Raw genomic sequence first — 24,270 nt, 5'->3', positions numbered from 1 at the left:
TATAAATCTTTGGGGTGAAATTGGACCAGAAATCATGCCTTGATTAAGGAGGAGATGCCTCCAAGAGCACACACAGAATTCACAGGCTTGGATTGATAACCCAAAATGGAATCACTCAGTGTCTTAATATCATTTAATCCTGGCACTAGACCTCTTCCTGTTTTTAAGGAGAAAGATATAAAAAGGCCTAAAACTGCCTTAGACATTGAGACAGCTGTTACAAAACAGCATTTCAATAATTTAAGTGTAAATGAATCAAGGCCATGTGGAGTGCATTTCCCCTAAAATACACATGGGCATAAAAATTAAGAGAAAAGTGCTGGTTGAAAACATTGGGCATTTTTATTAGACCTCAAGAATGTGAAGAGCAGTCTAGAATGGTGGCTCTGTTCAAAGCCTAGCTAAGGCCCACCCCTTCTAATTTTAGTTAGTGAGGAGTCTCAAAATGCGTTCCATGTATATTTGTGAGAAAGTGACTTATGTCTGTGTAAATTTTGCTAGGGAATATTAAGGAAGTTTTAGAAAGAAGAAGGCTATAAGCTATTTATTAAGTGCCTACTATGTGCCAGGCACTGTGCTAAGCCCTGGGGATACAATTAATAAAAAGAAAGATAATCCCTGACCTCCAGAAACTTACAGCCTAATGGGGAGGAATATAACCCCCAGAAAGAGGCAGGAAAGCAGGGTTAGGGGACCACTAGGGACGCTTGACGTGTTGAAACCAGACAATGCATCAGATGAAGAAAGAGGGGAGTGAGTGATGAGGTCATGTCCAAGACACTACCCTGTGGCCTCGAAGAACTTCATTCGGCAGATAAATAATTTAAAAATTAGTTTAAAAAAATTATACGAGTTAAACAATTATTCAGGAAAGCGACCAAAGAAATGTCACAAGGAAGGACATGAATAGTGTTGGAAGGGCCCTGACTCTGGAGACAGATGACTGGGGCTCAGTCAAGTCTCAACTCGGACACTGCTCACATGACTGCGAGTGACCAATGAGCCACATGAGTGAGCATCTGCCTGGGCCCCAGTTTTCTGATCTGCCAAGCGAAGTGAATTGGACTCATCGACTTCTGAGGTCATTTCCAGTTATGGCCATACGATCCCATGACTCTAAGTGAAGTTGGAGGCACCATTCTCAGCCATGAGGGTGAGGGGTATGGGGGTCATGGGAGGCTCCTTAAGGGATGAAAAGGTTGAGAACAGTTGAGGTCCTGATAGGGTTGCTGAATCAATTAGATGGCCGTCAAAGAATTGCCTTGTTGCAGTGCTGGCCTAGTTGAGATTACATAACATACATTTCAATGGTCAGCATGGTTTTATGAATTTTTCTGACTCTGGCCAGCAGCACCTGAATAAGTGAGGGCAACCCTCACCTATGGTTGGGGCTTGGCAAGTATAAGAAGGCAGGGGCCTTGAGGGGAGAATGGGACTGGCTTATCCAAAGGATGAGATGGGGAAGGAAGAAGAGTAGAGCCAATGCAGGTGTGATGATCCGAGGAAGATGTGAGGGATATAGGGGTTGGATGTCATAGGAAGGACAGGGAGCAGGATAAAGAGATGTAAAAGAGAGGAAAATGTGGAATGATAGAGAAAGTCCAAAGTCCATCTGCCATCAGCTGCCAAAACAATTTTCCTCTGCTTCCCTATAAACTCTTTTGTCTTTGAAAGCTTATACAACCTGTCTATGATCTCAATTTCTGGCATCATTCTCCATCCCTCCATCCCTCACTGCAGCCCAACTGGCCTTCTCCCAAGTTCTCACACATGACAATCCCTCTCCCATTCCAGTGCTTTGAGTGTAGGCTGACCGCCATGCCTACAATCCCTCCCCCACCCTGACACCTTCTCTTCCTCTGAGGTCCAGCTGGGGTACTGTCTTGTGTCTCAAGCCTTCCCTGATGCTGCTCCGGCTGCTAGCACCTTCTCTCCCGGAACTACCTTGAATTTGACTCCATGTATCCATTTGTATTTATTAACTTTGTGTTAACAAAATATACATTTTCTCTATTTTTGGACATCTTGAATGGGACGTTCCACTGGTCATCATGCTCCATATGTCCAAAACAAACCGAGGATTGTGTCTCTTTGCTGCTAACCCCAACCCTTTGAAAAATCAGTGAGTGAAAGCAAGCTGATGTCTTCATTGGTGTGCTGCCTTTTCTTCTTGCCAGGTCTGGCATTTCCTCAGTGTGGGAGCTCCTGGGGAGGAACTCCCTTCACTAGTATAGATCTACATCTGAACCTGTCAGAGTCTTAGGAAGGAGCTGGGTTCAAATCCCAGCTCTTGACTTACCTCCTGCTCACACCTTCTCCTTCTGGACGCTCACTCCCTCTTTAGGTTTTGGAGGCACTTCTTTCTCCAGGTTTTCTTCTTACCCACCTGGCTGCCCCTTCTCAGTTACCTTTGTCAGACCCTTCTCCTTTCTCACTTAGTGACTTCATCAGCTCATGTGAGTTCAGTGATTGTCAGGCTGGGGCCAGAGCTTGTCCTTTCTGCCTTTCAAGCATCTCTTTGATATGTCCTCTCTGCTCCTGTCACACAGCTACCACTCGGATGCTGGCACCTATCACCTCTCACTTGGGTCTTCCCATTTCAATTCTGTCCCCCCTCCATTCCATCCTTGCCTTTTCCTAAAGACCCTGCACTCACTAAACTCAAATGCTTCCCTGTCACATCCAGGATCACGTGTATGTGCCTCGATTTGGAATTTACAGGCTCTTCACACATTGTCTACCTTCCCATTCCTCACATTCCAGTAAAAGCAGCCTCCTTCTAGGAGCCCCTGAAAGCTGACAGGGGCGCAAAGGGCGTAAGTGACTTGCTCAGGGTCACAAAGCCAGGCAGTGCCAGAGATGTGACTTGAATCTGGGTTTTCTTGACTCCCAAGTCAGCTCCTCTTGTTGGTTTTGCGTGGGCCAAAAAAATGGGGAACAGCTGTTTGTGTGAAAGGTTTTATGTATCTTTTATCAGTCATTTGTCTTTCCTAGATTAAAACTCAAGGGAAGCATGCACAAAGCCTACCACAAAAAACCATCACTATTAACGACAGAGCAATGGTTTCCTCTTAAATGTAAATTCAGCTATCAACAGATAACACAGCTATCCCAAATAGCTTGCAAAAGTGCGTGGCTTTTGCAATCAAACCCTTACGGTTTGCAAGTAGCAACTGTCTTTTGCTCAATGGTTTGGGTCATGAAAGGGTTATATTGAGACAGGATAGAATCCCAGATTGGAAGAGCTAAAAACATTTATTGAGCATTTACTACATTCTAGGCACTGGTAATACAAACAGAACATCAAGGCATTCCATGTACACCTTTTAACTCGGAGAGACAACATATAAATGAAAGCCGGATTGGCATTGAGTTCATGGTGGGCAGATGCAAAGGCCTGGAGGATCTTGGGGCATAATGTAGCAAGAGCCTCAATAGCAGCATGGACTCAAAGGTGAGAGCAGAGTGGGGCTCTGGAGTCAGGCAGGGTTCAAACACTTATTAGATACATGAGTATGGGTAAATTCTATCCTTTCTGAGTCTCAATGTCCTCGCTGGTCAAATAGGATTCATTAATACCTATAGCATTTACCTAATAACATGCATAGGGTATGCCTAGGCTTATAGCTGGGAAGGAGCTCAGAGGTCATCACACATAATCCCCTCATTATCTAGTTTTGGAAATTGAAGCCCAGAGGGATGAAATCCCTTAGAACCAAGAGATCATTGCTCTGGGAGCATCTGGTAGGCATCTCAGAAGCCCCCTCCTCCAACATCCTCATTTTATACCCAAGAAAACTGATAGATGACTGTCAAATGTCACCTAGATAATAAATCTTAGAGGCCGAATTTCAACCCAATCCTCTCATTTCAGAGCCAGGCTCCTTCCACTGTATTTCTGGCCCAATGCCACATAGTATTGAATGACAGAGCTGGGGTCTGAGCCCTCTGTAGCCTTAGATAAGTCACTTAGCTTTCCTGAGTGACAGATTCCTTATCTTTATTTTTCTTTTCATTTAATCCATGCCAGTTCCTTCATCTGCCTATTTTCCCACAGCCCCTCTGGCATCTGTCCTTTGGGGTCATCTTTGCCAATGGCAGGGGGGAGGTTGAGATGATATTACTACTCCTTAGTAGAGTAAGACTTCTGCTCTAAAGGTAACAAAAAATTCTTGCTTTGCAACTTCAGCTTTGCAGTTTGACTTTTGGGTTAGTTAAATATTTTAATTTCAGAAATATTTTCATTTATCAGGACTTGAGCTCCTGACAGGAAAATAAGTTACTTAGAGGAGTAGATCTTCCATGACAAAGGAAAAAAAAGTAAAAGTTCATCTCTTTCTGACTCAAACCCATCATCTTAAAAAAATAAAATATTAAAAAAGAAACTAGTGGAAAACAGCTAGTTCTAACCTCTTAGGTCTGTCTGGAAAAAAATTAACCTTCAAAACCCTTTGACGGATGCTTTAGGAAAGAGCCCTTGGTAAGTGATTCATTTGGATGAAATGATAGAGTATGGAAGGAAGGCCTTCATCTAACTCAAAGAAGCTTCAGTGTCTGTTATGGACGACACCCTGAGCTAAGCTCAGAGTTTAGTTCAAAGGGGATCTCTGCTGTCATGTAGTTTACAAAGCTGAAGTACAGAATTATACATGATGGGTGTGTTAGGGAGGTGCCTGGATGGGGGAGGGGAATGCTAATGGGGAAAAGGTCATTACCAGCCCTAATTAGTGTTAGGGAAGGATTCAAACAAAGGATTTTTTTAAAAAAAAGAACAGAAATTGATAAAAGACCATCTGGATTGGCATGTAGGGCATCATGGGTAATTTTGGAGAATTTCAGTTGAGCCACAAGAAGAGAATGAGAGATAAGGAATCTGAGGCACTGAGCATATATGGCTTTTTAGAAGGCATTTGGCTGAGGAAGGGAGTAGAAATTCATATGATAGGTAATGGGTGGGGCTAGAGACTAAGGAAACATTTGTAGAAATGCAGGAGACATGAGTGTGATTGTAGGCAATTAGAAAGGACCTAGTAGATAGGAAAAGATTGAGTAGAGGATAATAAAGGTCAAATCCTTTGGAGAAGGTAGGAGGGGATAGGATCAAGTATGGGAGGTGACTTTTGCTACATTTTCATAAAGCAGCAGAGGAAGGGAGGAAACAATGAAGGATGAAGTCAAGGAGTTGTGAGAGGAGGGAATATAATATAAGAGGATAAGAACCAGGGGAGCTCTCAGAAAATGGCTTTGATTTCCTCCATAAAGTACATGGCAAAGACCTCAGCCAAGAGGGTGAATTTCATGAGAAACTTGAGGAGAAAAGAGGTTCAGAATCGCCATTATGGTGAGTGGAATAGAGAAGCAATTTTTGAAGAGTGGAAAGATTGTCTTGCTGAAGTGAGGGCCTAGTTGAGATAGATGATGATGATGATGATGATGATGATGATGTTCAGTCATTTTTCAGCCATTCCTGACTCTCCTCGACCCCATTTGGGGTTTTCTTGGCAAAGACACAGGAGTGGTTTGCCATTTCCTTCTCCAGCTCATTTCATAGATGGTTAAACTGAGGCAAGTAGGATGAAGTGACTTGCCTAGGGTCACACAGTTAGTAAGTGTCTGAAACCAAATTTGAACTCAAATTCTCTGGACTGCAGGCCTGACACTCTATCCATGGTGCCACCTAGTTACCCTGGTTGCGATTAGATAATGCAAATTTGTAATGTTCTTGCCAGTCTGATTGTATGACTTCTTCTAGTTTAGCTCAGTAGCACATGAGTTGGAGCAGAGGAAGCAGATGGAGAATAAATCTCCATTAAGGTTTGGGTTTTTGGCAAGATACAATCAAGGGAACAAAAACCTGGAAGGTAGAGGCTTGTAGAGTTGAATTTGTTCACTAGGGGCTTGAGACTTTGAAGAAAGGAGAATGTAGCCTCTAGAGTAAGTGATAATCTGGAAAAGTAACTGAAAAGTGGAGAGCTTGACATCATGCTGAGATGAGGAATAGGGGGCAGGCTAGGAGGAAGGCATAAAGAAAGATGAAAGGAGAGGAGACTATGATCAGATCAAGAAATTTCAGAGTTCCTTATTATGAAAGCAAAACACTTATAGGTGACAGCAAGGGCAAAGTGGAGTATCTGGCCATGGGAGTTGAGACAGTTGAACAAGTCTCAGACTAGTTGTTCTAAATGAGAGAAGGAAAATCCTCTAAAATGAGAGAAGATACAGCCAGTCCTGGAAAGGATAGCCAAAAAGCAGTGTCATCCAAGGGGGGGGGGCGGAACCTCGCTGAGAACCAGAAGATGGAGAAGCATGGAGAGCAGGGGTATAAAATGACTGGACATGTGAGGTTTCTAGAGCAGGATTTACTGGAAGGAGTAGGCAGATATGGAGTTTGGACATGGTGGAAGGAGGATTGAGGTAGATGGGGATTAGGGAATGGGCAGCAAGAGTTAGGGAGTCAGTTTGACCTTTGACAATTGCAGATTCAATATCACAAAAATCAGGCTAGCAAACTTTAGTGTTATCTTTCATTCCTCTCTCTCACTTACAACACATTTCCAGTCAATTATCAAATCTTGCCATTTCTTCCTCCTCAGCATCTTTCACATGCATTTCCTTCTGTCCTTCTCTCCACTCCCACAGCCTACCACCATAGTTCAGTGTTGCAAGACAGAATTTGGCAGCAGTTTGGACCTGTGGTATGAGTGCAAGTTAATAGTTGAGGATGACACTTAGGTTGTGAGCCTGGTGGTCCTCTCAACAGGAATTGAAAAGTTGGTAGGAGGAGAGAAGATGAATTCTGTGTTGGCTGTATTGAACTTTAGATATCCACGGGACATCCAGTTCGAAATGTCTAATAGGCAGTTGGTAATGTGAGACTGGAGGTCAGGAGAGAGGTTAGGGCAACATAAAGATAATCCTTAGGTGTTTGATAAATGCTAGTTAAAATGAAATAAGTCTTTGAATATTCATCAGTTGACCTATCACAAAAGTCACTCCTTATACCGTGTGATTACTTTCTGAAAGACTATAATATACACCACTCTATTATACAATGTGTATTATACACTGTAGGTATAATATGCACTGTATATTATATAGTGATGACAAGTCCTATTTATATAATATCTACATTTCTAGAGTCCTTTGAGATTTACATAATCAATTCCTCTTAATAACCCTGTAAAGTTATTATTATCCCAAGCCACCATTATCCCCATTTTGCAGATGAAAAAGTTGAGGCTCAAAGATAGTGAATGACTTGCCTAAGGTGGCAAGGTCAAGTTGGAAAGGACAGCCTGGGACATCTCATCCAAACCCGCACTTTAAAAGTGATTCTTGTTTGCAGCATGCCACAGAAGAGGCCATATGGCCTCCATTGCTGGGAACCCACTCCCTCTTGTGGCAGACTGGGAAGTGTTTCCTTGGGTGAGTCTCAATGTGCATCTTCCACCCACTGTTTCTGGCTCTGCCCTCTGTGGTAAAATAGGACAAATCCAACCCCTGTTTTGATCTGATAGACCTCCCCCCACCTTTGTGTCTTCTCTTCTTCAGACTAAACATATCTGGGTCTGCCAATGGACCCCAAAGGGCATGGACATGAGCCCTTTTAGCCTTCTTGTTGTGTTTCCTCTGTGCACTTTTTTAGCTTATTAATGGCTTTCCTCAACTGTGATGCTCAGTATTGAAGCCCATACTCTGAATGTGGGCTGACCAGAGCAGAGAACCCTCTTTGCTCTTCTTAGTCATGGAGGTGATACCTCTCCACGCAGTCTAAGATCCAGGTCATTTGTCTGACTGCTGTGGTACTGTTAAGTTGCATTGAACTTGACTCTGCTAAAACCACCAGATCTCTTCTTTCATTCTGTACCTTTTCCCCTTCCTCCTACCCCACATCCCTGCTGGCTGCCAACTGTTGTTTTGGAACAATGCATTCTGTGGCAGATCCCAATGAATACCTATCATCTACTATTAGGACTAATGTCCTAATCCCTATTAGGAGTGAAACCTAAGTGTCCCATAGGGGAATCTTCGTGGAGTCAGGAACCAACTCTAGAATGAACAGACTGTAATCTGTCATCATAGTGATCAGGGTGAGCTTTTCTCCTTAGGGCTCAACATAGGGACTCCATCATCTCATTGCTTTAATGGATGTTTGTTCAAAAAAGAAGAGGTGCTCATTTAGGGGTGTTTTATTTCAATGTCACAAGTCCCATAAAGATCTGCCAATTTTGACTCTTTAGCTCATTTTATGAAAAGAAACAACAATCAGGGGTGACATTGTGTATTTTATGGAGCTTCTGCAGGGACTCCAAGTACTCATCTGCCTCTCTTTTAATTGCCCCCATGTGGATGATCTGGTCTTCAAAGAAGCCCATTCTCATGGTCAGGCTGCCTTGCCAGCCAGGGCTGTGGTCCAGCTCCCAGACACAGGAGAGATGGCCAACATTGTGACTAGATTGGGTGGGGCCCTAGTGCTATTGAGGAAATCCTCCTATGGAGATTGCTCTTGCTTCCCTGGCAAGACTTCTCACTGCCCAGTTACTGTGGTGTGGCTCTTTGGAGGGCACCTAGGTCCTGGTAGGAGCTGTGTCAGGCAACACAGTCTCAGGGATTCCAGGCCACCCGACTGTTCTCTGCTCTTAGGAATTGGGCCATGTTCCCAAGCAAAACAAGAACAATTGCACTGACCAATGTATTTTAGTATTGAAGAGGTGTTTATCAAGCATCTCCATGGGCAAGGCCCTGTCCTAGGTGCTGGGGATAGAATGACAAAAACTAAACAGCCTCAAAGGGCTTACATTCTACTGGTATTGTGTGCATGTGTATGTGAATATCTATCTATCTATCTATCTATCTATCATCTATCTATAAACACACACACATATGTGTATATATATATTATATATATATATATATACACCCAAATATGTGTGTATGGATGTATGTATATGTATTATATATGTATATGTATGTATATGTATATGTATTATATATACATCTATGCACACACATCTATATCTGCATTTGTAGACATGTGTGTGTGTATGTGATCCAAAACCTCCATTGATGAGAACCCATGCCCTCTTGCAGCAGATTATCGCACCTCTGAACTGTTTGAAATGTTAGGAAGCATTTCCTTAGGTCAAGTCGCAATTTACCTCTGATATTCATTGTAGAGTACACTCTGTAGAGTGCATGAAGGTGAATAATAAGGTTGGAAAGATAGATTGAGGCTGAGTCACAAAGGGGTTTAAATGCCAGGGAAAGATTTTAGATTTGAATCTGGAGACAGCAGAGAGGGCCTCTGGACTCTGTTGAGTGACATGGTCAGACCTGTGCTTCAGGAAAGTCATTTTGGCAAATGTCTGAAGGATGGATAAGAATGGAGCCAGGGACAACAATTAGCAGTGTATTGTGATAGCCCGGGGACCTGAACCAAGGTGAAGCTGTGTGGGTGGAGAGAAGGGAGCACACATGTGTGATGTTGTCAGGTAAAAGCAGCAACATTTGAGGTGAGTGAGAGTGAGGAGCTGAGAATGATGCTGAGCCTGTGAAGCAGGTGACTGGAAGCATGGAGGTACTCTTGGTGGAAATGGAGAAGCTTGGAAAAGGGCTGGTTTTGAGAGAAGGGATAATGAGCTCTGTTTGGCACACCTCTATCAATTCTGGGACTCCAAATAGAAAGCTGGGTCTAGAAGAACTAGAGATCAGGGAACTAGAGTTAGGTGTATTGATATGGGAATCAGCTGCCCAGCATATAAAATTAAACCATGAGAACTGATATCGTCAGATGAGAGCATAGAGATAGCAGAGGGTCAAGGACAGAACCTTGGGGGTAGCATGCAGTAGCATGATGTGGATGCTGATACAGCAAGGGAGACTGAGAAGAAGGGTCAGAGAGGTAGGAGACACCAAAGAGAACTGTGGCCTCAAAATCCACAGGAAATGATGTAAGAGAAGAAAGGGGTTGATAGTGTCAGATGCTCCAGAGAGGTCAAGAAGTGTAAGAGCTGAAAAGTGAGTCAGGGATTGGGCAGGGTAGGGCCAGAGAAGAGATGCCCCCATCACTAGCTTCCTGTTCTAATGAATTATTCCTGCTACTTAGGGCTTACTCTCCACTGCATACATCTGCAGAAGGACTAACATCTTGTGGTTGAAAGAAAACTGGTTTGGGGTCAGACAACCTGAGTCAAACACTGTCTCTGTTATTTCTTACCTTGGACAAGTCACTTAATCTTCTGGGTCTCAGTTTCCTCATCTATAAAATGAGGGAGTAGAACTAGATGTCCTCTTAGGTCCTTTCTGGCTCAAATCTATGATCCTGTCACTTCAAGTGCTCTCAGCACCCACTAAATTCAGTCCACCAAGCCCTGGGATCCCTACCCAAGTTTTGTCTTAGAAGAGAAGTCCCTCCTAGTCCTGAATTTGTTCATCAAGTCATTGACCTGAATGTGAAGTCTCTTCCCCTTTGTTTCTCAAAGGTGTTTATTTCTTTTTGCTTATTTCTGGGCAAAATAATGCTATTGTAAGTGAAATGATTTCTCTGGTGTTGTTTTAAGACATTTGAGAGTACAATGTCTCCTGTGCAGCCACAGGGCTTTGTGGAGCTGGTATTTGGATGAAAAATGACATGAGGAGTTTCCCTGGCACAGGGAAGGTGCTAGGATGTGTGTCTTCCTTCTGAGTCGAGTAGACTCTGAGTCTCCCCCTTCCATTGTGAATTTCCCTCCATCTTATTTTCATTATTTTCTTTCTCAGCCTCTCTTTTTACCCTATCCCTGTTACCTTATCTTCTCCCCCAACCCTACCACCCCCACCTCAGCCACCCTTCCAAGAGGGTGAATCACCTCATCATACACAACTCAGCCTCAACTTTTCTTTCAAACTACCTTAGTAATGATGACAGTTTTAAGAATTTAAGAACACTGAGAACATTTTCATATACATAATGAGTAAACAGTCTGATTTTAATGAGTTCCTCATAGCTAGTCTCTAATGTTTTCCTTATATTTCTTCTGGATCTTTTATATTCCATTTTCTGCTTTTTTTTTTTTGGTTACAAAGATTGGAAAGTCCTTCACTTCATCAAATGTCCATTTTTTTTCCATTCAGGATTATAATCAACTTTGCTGGGTAAGTTATTCTTGGATGCAATCTCAGCTCTTTTGCTCTTTGAAATATAATATTCCAAGGCCTATGGTTAGCAAGCATTTATTAAGTGCCTACTGTATGCCAACTCCTGTGCCAAGAGGTAGCTGAGAATGCCACAGTGCACAGAGCTCTTGGCCTGGAGTCAGGAAGAGTTCAGTTCAAATCCAGTCTCAGACACTTCCTAGAAGTGTGACCCTGGGCAAGTCATTTAACTTCTGTCTCAGTTTCCTCTACTGTACAATAGGGATAGTAACAGCACCTGCCTCACAGGGTTATTGTGAGACTTAAATAAGACAATATTTGCCAAGTGCTTAGCCTGAGGCCTGGCACATAGTAGGTACTTAATAAGTACTTATTTCCTCCTCTTCTTCCTACCTCCTCCTGAGGAGGGGGGGTACCAAGAACAGTAAAAATGTGATTTATGCCCTCAATGAGATTATCCTCTAATGTTGTTGTTTGTCCTTTGTTCTAGAAGAGGACCATGACATCAGGGAGGTGATGCCATGACTTGCAAATGAATTGGATTTAAGTGAGGGAGAGCTGTGTAAAGTACATGAGCAGAACCCGAACAATGTACACAGTAACAGCAATATTGTATGATGAAGAACTATGAATGACTTAGTTATTCATAACAATATAGTGATTCAAGACAATCTTAAAGGACTCATGATGAAAAATGCCATTTACTTTCAGAGAAAAAACTCATATTGGCTGAATACAGACTGAAGCATACTATTTTTCTCTTTCTTTTTTCCTTTCTTTCTTTCTCTTTTGAGTTTTCTAGCACAAAATGTTTTGCATGATTGAACACATATAACCTATACCTTCCCTCAATTTCTTAGAAATTTCCCTCAGTTTCCCAGAGAGGGCAGGAACCCTAAAGCTCTGACCATGAAGGGCCCTTGTGCAAAGTCACCAGCCTCATTCTCTCCTCCAGAGACATTCGGGTCCAGTGGCATGATATAGTTGAGGAAGACTGGTGATGACCCTCTTGTCCTCTAGTGGGATAGACAGCAGGCCAGCAACTAGCTACATACAGTGTGTGTGTGTGTGTGTGTGTGTGTGTGTGTGTGTGTGTGTGTGTATGAGAAGATATCACCAAGGGAAGGCCCTCAGGGGAGGGGAGCACTTGGAAAGGTCTCCAACAGAAGCAGGGATTTGAACCCAGAAAGCCAGGAGGTGGGAGGTAAGGGGGAAACCTTCCAGTCTTGAGGGACAGCCAGTGAAAAGTCCTGGAGTTAGGAGGTGGATCAGCCAGGAGGCTGGCATCATGGGATCATAGAGTACATGGGGGAAATAACATGTCAGAAGATGGCAAGGATAGGGAGAGGTTGGAAAGGGCTTTTAACTGCTACTGGATGACCTTAGGGTAGCCTGTCCCTAATGAGAGATATTAGGTTCTCTTTTCTCACCTTTATAGGTGTAACAAGGAAAGCATCATAAAATATGGGATTTATTACCCAGGATGTGTTGAGATTTCTGGGGGAGGCTGCTGTTGGAGAGACCACTGAATGTTGGGTGACAGTGACTGTTGGGGGGAATTCCCCTGGGATGTTTCCATGAAGGAGAGAGGAAGTGAATGTGCTTTTGGCTACCTATTTTAACTCTTCCCTCATAACTAAATGTTAACTCATTTATGTAGAAGGACTTCCAGTGCTGCCAGAGCTCTGTATGTTGGCACCCTTGGACAAAGCTCTAGTTACCTCACCCTAGCTACATCTCTGCTACAGATTAAGGGATAAGAACATGAACTTGAGTGGTGGTGGGGAAATGGAAAGGAAGGATGAAGCCCAAAGATTGTAATATGAGGTGAACCTGAGGACATGTCCCATCTGCTCTCAATGACAGAGTTTGGCAGTGAGAATGCTCCATAGTTGGTATAGGACCCGCAGGGTGGTGACTTAAAGGGCATTGCATGAAGCCAGAGACCGATGTGAAGGTGGCCCTTGTTTAGGAGAGTTTTTATGGGACGTCTGTGTTTGATCCTGTGATTCTGGGATTGGGTTGTCTTTGCAGAGTGAAAAGTATGCTGCTGGACCCTGAAGTCAGGATAGACCTGGGTTCAAATACCACTACAGGCACTCACTGACTATGGGACCCTGTGTAAGTCACTTTCTCAGGGCCTCAGTTTCCTTACCTGTAAAATGGGAATCATTATAAAAATGATAAATGATAATGATAATAAATAATAATTCTCATCCTTCTTACTAAGCAGGTTGTTGTACTTGGCAGACCTTGAAGGGCTATAGAGACATGAATACCCTTAGTGAGGTGAGGGGTTTTTCAGGCTACTTCCAGAATTTTATTCACACATGTGTGCACAGGCACATGAACATACATATACACATATAAATGCATGTATGTATAATCCCTCTCCCCCGTCATACTACCAGTGGAGTGGACTTTGGATGCCATACTTTAGGAAGGTATATGTGCACATACATAACACGTGTATATGAGCACATGCATATGTGTATATGTATGTTTATATGCATGTGTGTATATGGCCCCTCCCCCATCAGCCACCAGTGGGTGCTACACTTTAGGAAGACACATGCTCTGGAACTTGTTCAGAGGAAGGTGACCAAGATGATGAGGGGATTTGAAACCATGTCCTGTGAGGAACAGCTGAGGGAGCATGGGGTAAAGAAGAGGACATGGGATCAAAAATTTAGAGCTGGGAGGGATCTTAGAGGCTATTTTAAAGATGAAGAAACTGAGGCCCAAGGAAGTTAATGGACTTGCCCAAGGTCACACAGCTAGTAAGTGTCTGAGACAGGATTTGAACCCAGGTCTTCTTGACTCCAGTGCTCTAGCCAGTGCGCCTCTTAACCCTAACCCTACCCTTCAAGTGGGCCTAAGAGAGAGGATGTGTTTGAATGACTCTAGAGGACAGTGGTATCCTTCAGATCAGGAAATTGAAGCCAAGTGAGGTTAAGTGACTTGCTTAAAGTCACACAATTAATAAATGGGAGAGTTAGAATTTGAACTCAGATCCTTTGATTTCACATTCAGTGTTCTTTCTACCCCAGTGCACTGACTCATTACAGAAATGTATCCTTGTGGCCCTGGATACAGGGTCATAACTTAAATTTTCTAAGCCTCGGTTTCCTCATCTGTAAAATGAGAGTGATGACAACACAGGGCTATTGACCTTAGAGGGTTCGTGGAAATGATGTATGTAAAGAAAGCCCTTTACCAACTTTAACTTACAAGGTAAAGGCGAGATGTTCTGAGCAATCTGATAACATAATGCCCACACTGATGTCTGGCACAAAGTGGGCTTAGAACAAAGGCTTGTGGGTGAGAACACATTACAGCCTCGGTACACTCTCTCTATCACCCTTTGGATGGTTCATTGGGATTGGGGTATTCCAGGTCTGATGGCCTTAGGGCACCATCGGAAGAATGCTGGGGTCTCAAAGACATGCTTTTGTTTCTGGAGTATGCTTGGGGCACAGAGGATCAAGGACCCTTCATGGCTAGAGCTTTGGGGTTCCTACCCTCTCTGGGAAACTGAGGGAAGTTTCTGAGAAACTGAGGGAAGATATAGGTTATATATGTGCAATCATGCAAAACATTTTGTGCAAGAATACTCAAAAGAGAAAGAAAGAAAGGAAGAAAGAAAGAAAAATAGTATGCTTTAGTCTGTATTCAGCTGACATCAATTTTTTCTCTGGAAGCAGATGGCACTTTTCATCATGAGTCCTTTGGGATTGTCTTGAATCATTGTATTGCTATGAATAATGAAGTCATTTATAGTTCTTCATCATATAGTATTGCTGTTAGTGTGTACACTGTTCTCCTGGTTCTGCACACTTCACTTTGCATCAGTTCATGTAAGTCTTTCTAGGTTTTTCTGAAATCATCCTGTTTGTCATTTCTTATAGCACAATAGTATCCATTACAATCCTATACCACAACTTGTTCAGCCATTCCCCAACTGATGACCATCCCCTCAATTTCTAATTCTTTGCCCCTACAAAAAGAGCTACTCTAAATATTTTTGTACAAGTAGGTTCTTTTCTCTTTTTTTTGATCTCTTTAGGATACAGACCTAGCAGTGGTATTGCAGGATCAAAGGGTATGCACAGCTTTATAGCCCTTTGAGAATAGTTCCAAATTGCTCTCCAGAATGCCTGGATCAGTTCACGACTCCACCAACAGTGTATTAGTGTCTCAGTTTTCCCACATCCCCACTGGCATTTAACATTTTCCTTCTCTGTCACATTCACCAAAGTGATGGGTGTGGCTACTTCCCATTTATACTGTCTATGTATCATTTATGAATCTGGCTGTTTGCATGTGGAGTCTCCCAATAGAGCGTGGGCTCTTTTTTCCTGTATTGGTATCCTTAGTGATTAGGTCCATGTACATATATGGAAAGTACTCAGTGAATGTTTGTTGAGTGATAAACATTTACATAGCATTCCCAGGTTTCCCAGGGCTAGACATCTAACATCTCATTGGGTACTGACCACAACTCTGGAATGTGGAGGCCATTATCATTCCCATTTTAGAGCTGGCAGGACTCAGAGGCTGTCTCTTCAACCCACTTACATTGAATGACTTATCCAAGGTCACACAGGCAGCAGGTGGCAGAAGGACTCTCTGAATCTGAGGCCTCTGACTCTAGTCGGTTTTCTTCTCACTGAATCCTGCTGACTCCTTAGTAATGGTGTGTTTTGAGTCCCAAGTGTTTGAAGGCCCTCTCTGTGGAGAAGGGATTGGGCTTATTCTGTTTAGCCCCCAACAGCAGAACAAGGAGCAATGTCTGTGGATTGGGGTAGCCGCAAAGAGGCTCCAGTTTAAGCTCAATGTTAGGAAACATTTCCTAATGATTATGGTTGTCCTAGGTGGAATGGGCTGATGACCACTTGTCAGGTACATTATGGTGGGTATCCCTTCATGTATGGCTCTGACTAGATGGCTGCTCTTCAGTTCTGGCTCTCTGTGATTTAAATGGTGCTTCCTTAAGGTATATAAAGAGCACGTGTATCTATATCTATATTTAGGCTATATCTGCATAATCTGCTTCTAATCTTGCTTCTAACCCTATAACTGTGTCTTTCTTTTTTCTGTTTTTCTCCATCCATCTATCCATTTGTCCAGTCTCATTTGATCCTCACAACAAGCTTGGGAGGTAGGTATTATGATTACTCTTATTTCAGAGATGGGGAAACTGAGGATCAGAGAGGTTAAATGAACCCAGGTCTACCTGGACATCATACTGCTTTCCATTAGAAATATCCATAACGAATAAAATGAACATCTTATTTCTCTGTCTTCATATCAAAAGTATCACCATCTAAATGTGCCATTAGTGAAGTTAAGCAACATTCTACTCTTGTTTCTTCTAGGCTAGGTTCTGTTTGTGTGCTGGGTGGGCTTGGCCTGGTGTTTGGGTGGTCTGTTTCTCCCTTCATTTCTGCTGTTTGTTCTTTAAATTGTGTATTTTTAGAAGGAACCTGAGAAAGGTTTCCCTTTTCTGCATCGATCTATTTCTGAAGATGCTTAGTTTACCTCCTGTGCATCTGCTTCTTTTCCCAAATCTGAGCTTCACCCATTTCTCACTGATTAGACTTTTGTCCCTTCTTTCACATTGATGCTAAGGTCACCCAGGCACTGTTTCTGAAGGTCAATCTCTTTGTTCATGACAGTGGACATGAAATGGCCATTGGGACCAGATCTTTTCTTTGCTTACTAATGGCAGCATCTTACAAGTCTAGTGTGCTGGGTAAAGTCCAACAAATGCTGAAAAAATAATCATGTTTGGGCCAAAGTCATAGAAATGCATTGCATTCCTTCCTTAGAATCTCAGTCTCAGATTAAAGGTGAAGGGTGAGAGAGAATGAGAGGGAAAGTGTCAGGAATAGGTTGGCATCATTTCAGTTAAGAAACACTTATTTGTCAAAAAGATGGTGCCAGAACACAAGACTAGACCACACACCCATCAGTTTCTGCTTTGAATTCTGTTGCTAGCTGTGTGTGAATCCTTCTACTGCTTTGGGTTTCCATCCTCCCGGTGAAAAACCCAAATTCTCTTTGCCAGGAGGTGCTCTATTGGACTTGTTCTGCTCTGAAGTCTCAGTGAAGTAAGTGACTGGTCCTGAGGTCTGGCATCCCACAGTTCATGCTTTGAAAATATACCTGGTTACGCTGCTTCATGTTTTTGTAAATTATCTCTCTCTTGTACTTAGGACATTTAAAGAACGAACTGTAGAATCAGGGGACCTAGGTTCAGATTCTGCCTCTGATATATAAACACACACACATGCATGTATACACATACATGTATATATACATATATGTATATGTACACATGTGCACTTCTACATTTTATACACACATATAAATTTCTTGAGAGTAGAGATTATTTCATTCTTTGATGTGTCCCCAGTACGTAGCACAGTGCCTAGTGTATAATAGGTGCTTATTAAAGCTTGTTGATTGCTTGACTGTGTGACCCTGGGTAAGTCACAAGGTCAAAACTAGTTTCATAATTATACTAAGACATTTTAATCTCTAATACAACAAACATGGATAGATATAACCCACATAAACAAAAGCTCTTTGGGAGGTCCTCAATATTTTTTAAGAGTGTAAAGGGTCCTGAGACCAGCAAGTTTGAGAATGACTGCTCTAAGGCTCAGGATTTCTGGTGACTCACTGTTTTACATCAACAGCGAGAGTTTCTATCTGCAGATTTCCCTACATGGACAAACTCATTCCTGGACCCCAACCATAACACATGTATGTGTACAGCACCTCAGAGAGAGCAGATGGAAAGCCAGTTCCCAGGTCAGGAAGACCTGGGTTCAAGTCCCCCCTTTGACACATATGTCTGTATGATATAGAAAAGTCACTTTAACCTCAGAGTCCCCCACCCACCCACCAACCCACCCAAAGTCTCCAAGACTATAAATTGCAGATTTTCCTTGAGAGAGGAAGTTCTTCACTAGGCTCCCTGGGCCAAGGAAATCATAGGTCATACACACACATGCATACATAGATAATTATATATATAGTGTGTAAATACAGATACACGAACCTCTGTGTGCAAACATATACACACATACATGCACATGGAGAACTTGATGGCTTATAAAGTATTTTCTCATAACAACCCTGAGAGGTAATTAGTGAGATATTTTTTCCTGTCTTCAAGATGAGGAAACAGATTTTGAGAGGCTGAGGATTTTTACTAGGGTCACACAACAAGTGAGAGTCAGAGTCAGGTCCTGAACCCAGATTCCTTCTGTCTCCAAGAGCAGAGTGCCTACCTCTCACTTACCTCCCATCCAGGGACAATGGGCTACAAGCTGCTCAAATTCCATCCTCTACAAGTTGTTCCTGATCTCCTTTAATGCTGATGCCTTCCCTCAGAGATCACCTCCAATTTCATCTTTTGTTGTACTGAATTGTTTGTATGTTGTTTTGCCTGTGTGTGAGCTCCTTGAGGGCAGGGACTGTCTTCTGCTTCTCTCTGTATCCCCAGCACTTAGCCTAGAGCTGGTACACAGTAGGCACTTAATGAATACTTGCTGACTTGCCTCTGTATGTCCAGGTGTCTTGAGAAGCCCAACATTCCACTGGGTTCACAAAATCTGCAGCCCAGACCTCACTTTTCCTCCCACCCTCACGTCCAAGTTCTCTTCTCTCCTAGGTGACCATGGCCAGCACTGGAATCAATGGAGGAGAATCACTGGAAACCTGTGAGAGGGTCCTCTTTGCTCTCCGCATGGCCACGTGGAATCAGATTTTGGATCCCTGGGTGTACATCTTGCTGAGGAGAGCTGTCCTCAAGAACCTCTACAAGGTTGCCCAGCGGTGCTGTGGAGTGCGCACCATCATCAGCTTGCATGCCTGGGAGCTCAGCTCCATTAAGAATTCCTTGAAGGTTGCAGCCATTTCAGAGAGTCCCACTACTGAGAAAACAAGCTCACAGCCACCCACCCCTGTGGGGCAATGAACCCGTAGAGGCACAGTAAAGATGAGATGGGGCTGAGGCCATTATCCTGTTAACTCGATAATTACAGCCTACAGGTTTGAGGGCTGGGGCTGTCATAGCTGATGTTGTTGTATATAGTCATTGAATTAACTGGATAATTGCAAATCTCTGCTTTGCTTTATGTAGACACAGCCTCAAGGCAAAGTGTGTGATAAAATGACATGAGGGCCATAGACTGAGGTCAACTTTGTGGCCAACTGTATTGATGACTAGGTGCATTCTCCAAGGTTGACCAAGGAGTCCCCAAATGAGCACTTAGACACCCTATCTAGAGCTGAACTGGAGGGGGGCTCAGATGTCATCATTATACAGATAAGGGAACTGAGGTCAAGGGAGCCTATTGACTTACCTAGGACCACACCGAAGTAAATGTGAAAGGTGGCCTGGGGAATCCACATGGCTCTGGTTTCTGACTGGCTGGTACCCAGCTCTGTCATGAGGCCCATGAGGCCCACTCAGTGGGTTGATATTGCTGTATGTTTCTGGTCTGATCTCTCAGTGATTTTAGAGGCATCCTAGGCCACATCACAGAACCATAGAATGGGAAGTGGGAAGGGGCCATCTTGTCTGACCCAAACCTGAAAAGAATCCCCAGTAGAGCTTAGCTGGCAAGTGGCCAGAGATCCTTGGTTTGGAGACCTCCAGGCAGTCCAAGGCACTTCTGGCCCAGCTCATTAATTTCCTATTCTGAGGTACACTCAGGATTCATGACCTTTGTGTGTGTGTAGCCAGTCTATACATTTCTTAATGGTCAATGTATAAAGCCCTGGATGGGGCTTATGGAGATTATCAATCTAAGAAGTAGGCACCAAAGTTGTATCCAATTCAAATCCATTCTGTAGAACTTTATTGAGGACCTACTATGTGCCAGATACTGTGCTGGGCACTGAGGATAGACACAAAACAAGAACAGTCCCTGCTTTCAAGGTGGTGGGGGTGGGGATGGGCATGGGCACAACATGTATACAGCTGACTGAACCCAAAACGTCTACAAAGTCATTATGAGTAGCACGAACAATGGGGTGCATTGGGAAATTTGCATATCTTGTAGGAGGTAGCCTTTATTCTGAACCCTCATCAATTTAGATTTCTTTGGCAAAGCCTCTAGACCACCAGAGCTGGTTGGTTGCAGCCCTCCAAGGCCACCACCTAAATGTGATCTGTATCAGTGGATGGACTATTCACATGGAGGACATCACAGTTCCTGGAAATGGTCAAGTCAGGAGATGAGAGTTGGTGGGCTTTCACTAGGGGAATCACCAAAGAGGACCTTTTCACCTGAATGATGTTGGAGACATCAGTCTTATCCAGGGAAACTAAAATTGAAGGAGCGGCCCCATTAATGGCCACCCTTCAGAATTTCAGCCCTGTCCATGCAGGGCTCACCAATGTAATTGAATAATAATTAACTTCATTGAAAGCATAGGGAAATGTGGGACCTCAGAGCCTGTCAAGTTTAACCCCCTCATTTTACAGATGAGGAACTCAGGGCTAGAGAGGTTCAATGACTGACTGTGTTAAGTAGCAAAGCAAAGCTTCAGAAGAGTCCCATGAGTCCCAGGCTAGATTTTTCCCCCTTCCCAACATTATCTAGTGGAGTCATGTTGAGTTCCTTTAGAAGCATCACCTGAGTGGGCATCAGAGCTGCTGATGGTTCCTTTCTCCCTGTGGAAGCTGGTGATATCTAGGTGGTTGTGGCTAAGAAGACCAGATGATAAGGATTTGATCCCAATTGTGCTAAGGGAGTGACTTAGAAATCTGAGCTTTGGGGGCCCATAAATTGTCCATGCAATTTCTCAGCTGTGAGGCATTTTCAGTGTTGGATCTTGCACTTGTTGAGGACAAAGACCTTGTGCAGATTTCCATGACTAACCTGAGCCCCCCACATATTCAATCTCGAATCTGATGGCAAGTGCAGACCATGTTGACCCCACTATCCACTTTTGGGTGGAAGAAAACCTGAAAAATGAGCTTGATTGTAGGTAGAAAGTTACATCTTCTCATAGTCAGTGTAAATATGGCAAATGGAACATGCCTAAAGCTTATGTTACCTCTCTGTGCAATGTAGTAAGCAGTCTTGCCTGGTGCCTGTATTTTCAAGTGTGACTTCCCTAGGTTAGAACCCCAAGGGAGGGCCTGCTTTTGGTAAGGACAGAATTGCTCTTGGTAAAATCTGTTGATGACTTTGTCTGCCACATCATTTCTGCTTCCTCTTAGGGGACTGGATGGGAAGGATGTAAATATGCTGCATATCATTGCTTAATCCATCATTTGGGTGTCACAGTTCAAGGTAACAGCTGCCAAGCAATGTGGGACACTTGAAAGTGACCATCTGCTCACTCCGCCATTGTAATGGTGTGCTAAATGCATGTGCTGCCTTGGACTTTATCGTGTGAATTAATGTATTTTGTGTTCTCTGTTCTGGCTGACATGTTGAAAAGGTTCAACAGTGATGTGTATATTTGGTTGCTTGTAGTCTATGTACCAGTATTGTAATGAATGTAATGCTTCATTAAATGTAAAAATTTAAACAAAATGTCTGTTTCACACGTTGAACATAGCAGCATTTTCAAAGTAGGGACTGGCACTTTTGGAACACCAGAGAAGAAGGTCTGTGGGTCATCAGAGGGGAACTGGGACTTAGTATCAAGCTCTGGACACATTCTGATTGGGTGACCTTGGTCCATGAAGAAAGTGCTGACTTGAATTGGTGGAGTTCCATCCACCATCCAGGAGTTCCATCCATCATCCAGGAGTTCTCCTTCTTAGAGAAATCACAGGTCCAATCCCAAGCCCTCTTATCATTATCATCATCATCACCATCATCACCATTCCATTATGATATGTCAGACTCTATTCAAGCCTAAAGGTCTGGGTTACAAAGAACTCTGTGGATCAAAATGGGAAATTTAGGGAGACTCCAACATCTAGACCCAAAGGAATTTTCATCCTCTAGCAGCTCCTCAGGGACCATTTGGCCTCTTCTGGCTGCACCCTTTCCTCTATTCCCTCTTGGGGGTGGTGGATACGAGTGCTCACTGCCTTGCTTTGTGGTCTGGTTCTGACCATGGTGGCTCATACACTGGTTAGACTTGGCAAGTATTTCATCATCTGTAAAATGAAGTGGTTGAGTTAGATGCTCTCTAAATTACTTCTAGCCTTAAATTCACTAGGATCCTAGGAACATACCCCTCCCTTATTTTTAAATTGTAGGGTCATTCCCGAGGGCTAGAATGTAAACAGGAAGATACACAAAGGCAAGGAACTTTGGCTAAGATTACATGTTTGCAACACCATGTGGTGAGATGGTCTGCCCAAAGAGGTGCTCTGAAAGGGGCTGAACGTAATCATGGACTTCTGGCTGAACTAGCCTTCAGTCATGCTCGGGAGCCATGAAACAATACTGGGCTAGAAAATTAAGGTGAGGTCATAGGATCTTACATTCATCTCAAAACAGCTCAGCACAAGGTCAAAGAGAATCCTATGTGTTTATTGCTATTGCATTTTGATCTGGTCATTTAAGTCACTGGCAGAATGAAAATGACAGTACCCTTGGTCTTATAAGTTGAATGGAGACAGGATCATTTACTATCTCAGGGAACATTTTCATTTCCATTGAGAAAAGGAAATGAATTTTGGCTATTCAGTTCCAACCTTCACCAGCTCAAGGGATCAGGGACCAATCTGCACCATCCAGTGGTGGGCTCACCAGCCATCTATTTTCACTGGTGTTAGGCATAGTTTGGCATGTTATAAGGACTGGGTTATCATTGGAGGGAATATTGGAGGTCATCTCAATTCTGCTAGGAATTCCTAGCAGAGCTCCTATTGGAGCTATGATGGTTCTTTCTACCTTTTGACATTCACCAGGTCATGACCTGGTCCACTCTGTCTCCCATATTGTCATCTAAGATCAAGAATGAATAAATAAAACAGAGACAGAAACAATGGTGCCATGTGTTTATGGCCACATGGCAGCCCAGTTGTAAAGAGAAGCGGTAGTCTTATGATGCCTCTGCTACTGCATCTTTCCACACCTGAAAATTCCTGACATTTGTTCTTTCTCTTCCCCTTGAAAGTCACCAAAGAAGAGTGTTATTTTGCCTGATTATGCCTTTTGTATCACACACTCAATGCCAGATCAGCAACCAGTTAAAAACTGATGGGAAGCTGCCATAGGACATACATGTGTGCTTGAAATTGGGAGGAAAAGGCCCCCAAACAGTACACCATGCAGCAGGGGGCTCACCAGTCATCCATTTTCATTGGTGTCAGACATACATTGGAATGTTCTAAGGATTGGGTTCTCACTGGCCAGTCCCCTCCATTGGACAGAGAAGCAAATGTAAAATGATGCAAAGTAGTCTCAAAAGGTCAAGAATGCTAACTCCTTGGAGGCTTCAGGAAAGGAATCATGGAGGAATTAGCACCTGATGAGAGGGATTTGTCCAGTTTTGCCAGTGATAATCTCATTCTTTTTCCAACTCTTTGTGCACTGTCCTGCATAAAGCCCAGTCATTCCACATTGCTTCTAGGGTTAAATACAAACTCCTCTATTTAGCATTTAAAGACTTTCACAATCTAGCTTCAACTTATGTTTCCAGCCTTAGCAGCAGGTAGATGGTGCAATGTATGAAACACTGGGCCTGAAATCAGGAAGACCTGAGTTCAAATCAAGCCTCAGTCACTTGCTAGCTATGTGACAAATCACTTAACTTCTGTCTGCCTCAATTTCCTCAACTGTAAAATGGGGAGAACAATACACCTATCTTTCAGGGTTGTTGTGTGGATCGAATCAGACAGAGAGCATCATAATTTACAATAAACAACAAGAAAAAAGAGTAATATGTGAAAAGATATGGCATTTGATTAAGATTTAACCCCAAATTATTTAAACAAACTACTAAAAATAAAAATTGGAAATGGAAAACAGAAATGACATCGAAGTTGACTACAATAATTTCATCCAAAAGCTAACTAATGTAAATAAGCTGCTACAAGGAGATTAAAAGAGTCAGCAAACTTTTTACTTACATGCTGAACAGGGAGGGATGGCTGCTAAAGGCAATACTGGGTTATGATATAAATATTTCTGTGAAATTTCACCA

General features: G+C 43.1%; 1 protein-coding gene across 2 annotated transcripts in view; it reads left to right on the top strand.

Annotated features, from left to right (window-relative positions):
- Window positions 1-21,665, top strand: part of PTGFR (prostaglandin F receptor) — a 39,034-nt gene extending 17,369 nt beyond the window's left edge. For both annotated transcript variants that reach the window (XM_027874042.1, XM_027874043.1), the window contains exon 3: window positions 18,818-21,665. In XM_027874042.1, the coding sequence (XP_027729843.1) occupies window positions 18,818-19,123 (306 nt within the window). In that variant the 3' untranslated portion in view covers window positions 19,124-21,665. The remainder of the gene's footprint in view (window positions 1-18,817) is intronic.
- The last annotated feature ends 2,605 nt before the right edge of the window (window positions 21,666-24,270 follow it).

This window comes from Vombatus ursinus, unplaced genomic scaffold (genome assembly GCF_900497805.2).
Source record: "Vombatus ursinus unplaced genomic scaffold, bare-nosed wombat genome assembly UNPS02014804.1, whole genome shotgun sequence".
Lineage (NCBI taxonomy): Eukaryota > Metazoa > Chordata > Mammalia > Diprotodontia > Vombatidae > Vombatus > Vombatus ursinus.
Note: the sequence above shows the minus strand (reverse complement) of the source record. Positions and strands in the feature narration are given on the sequence as shown.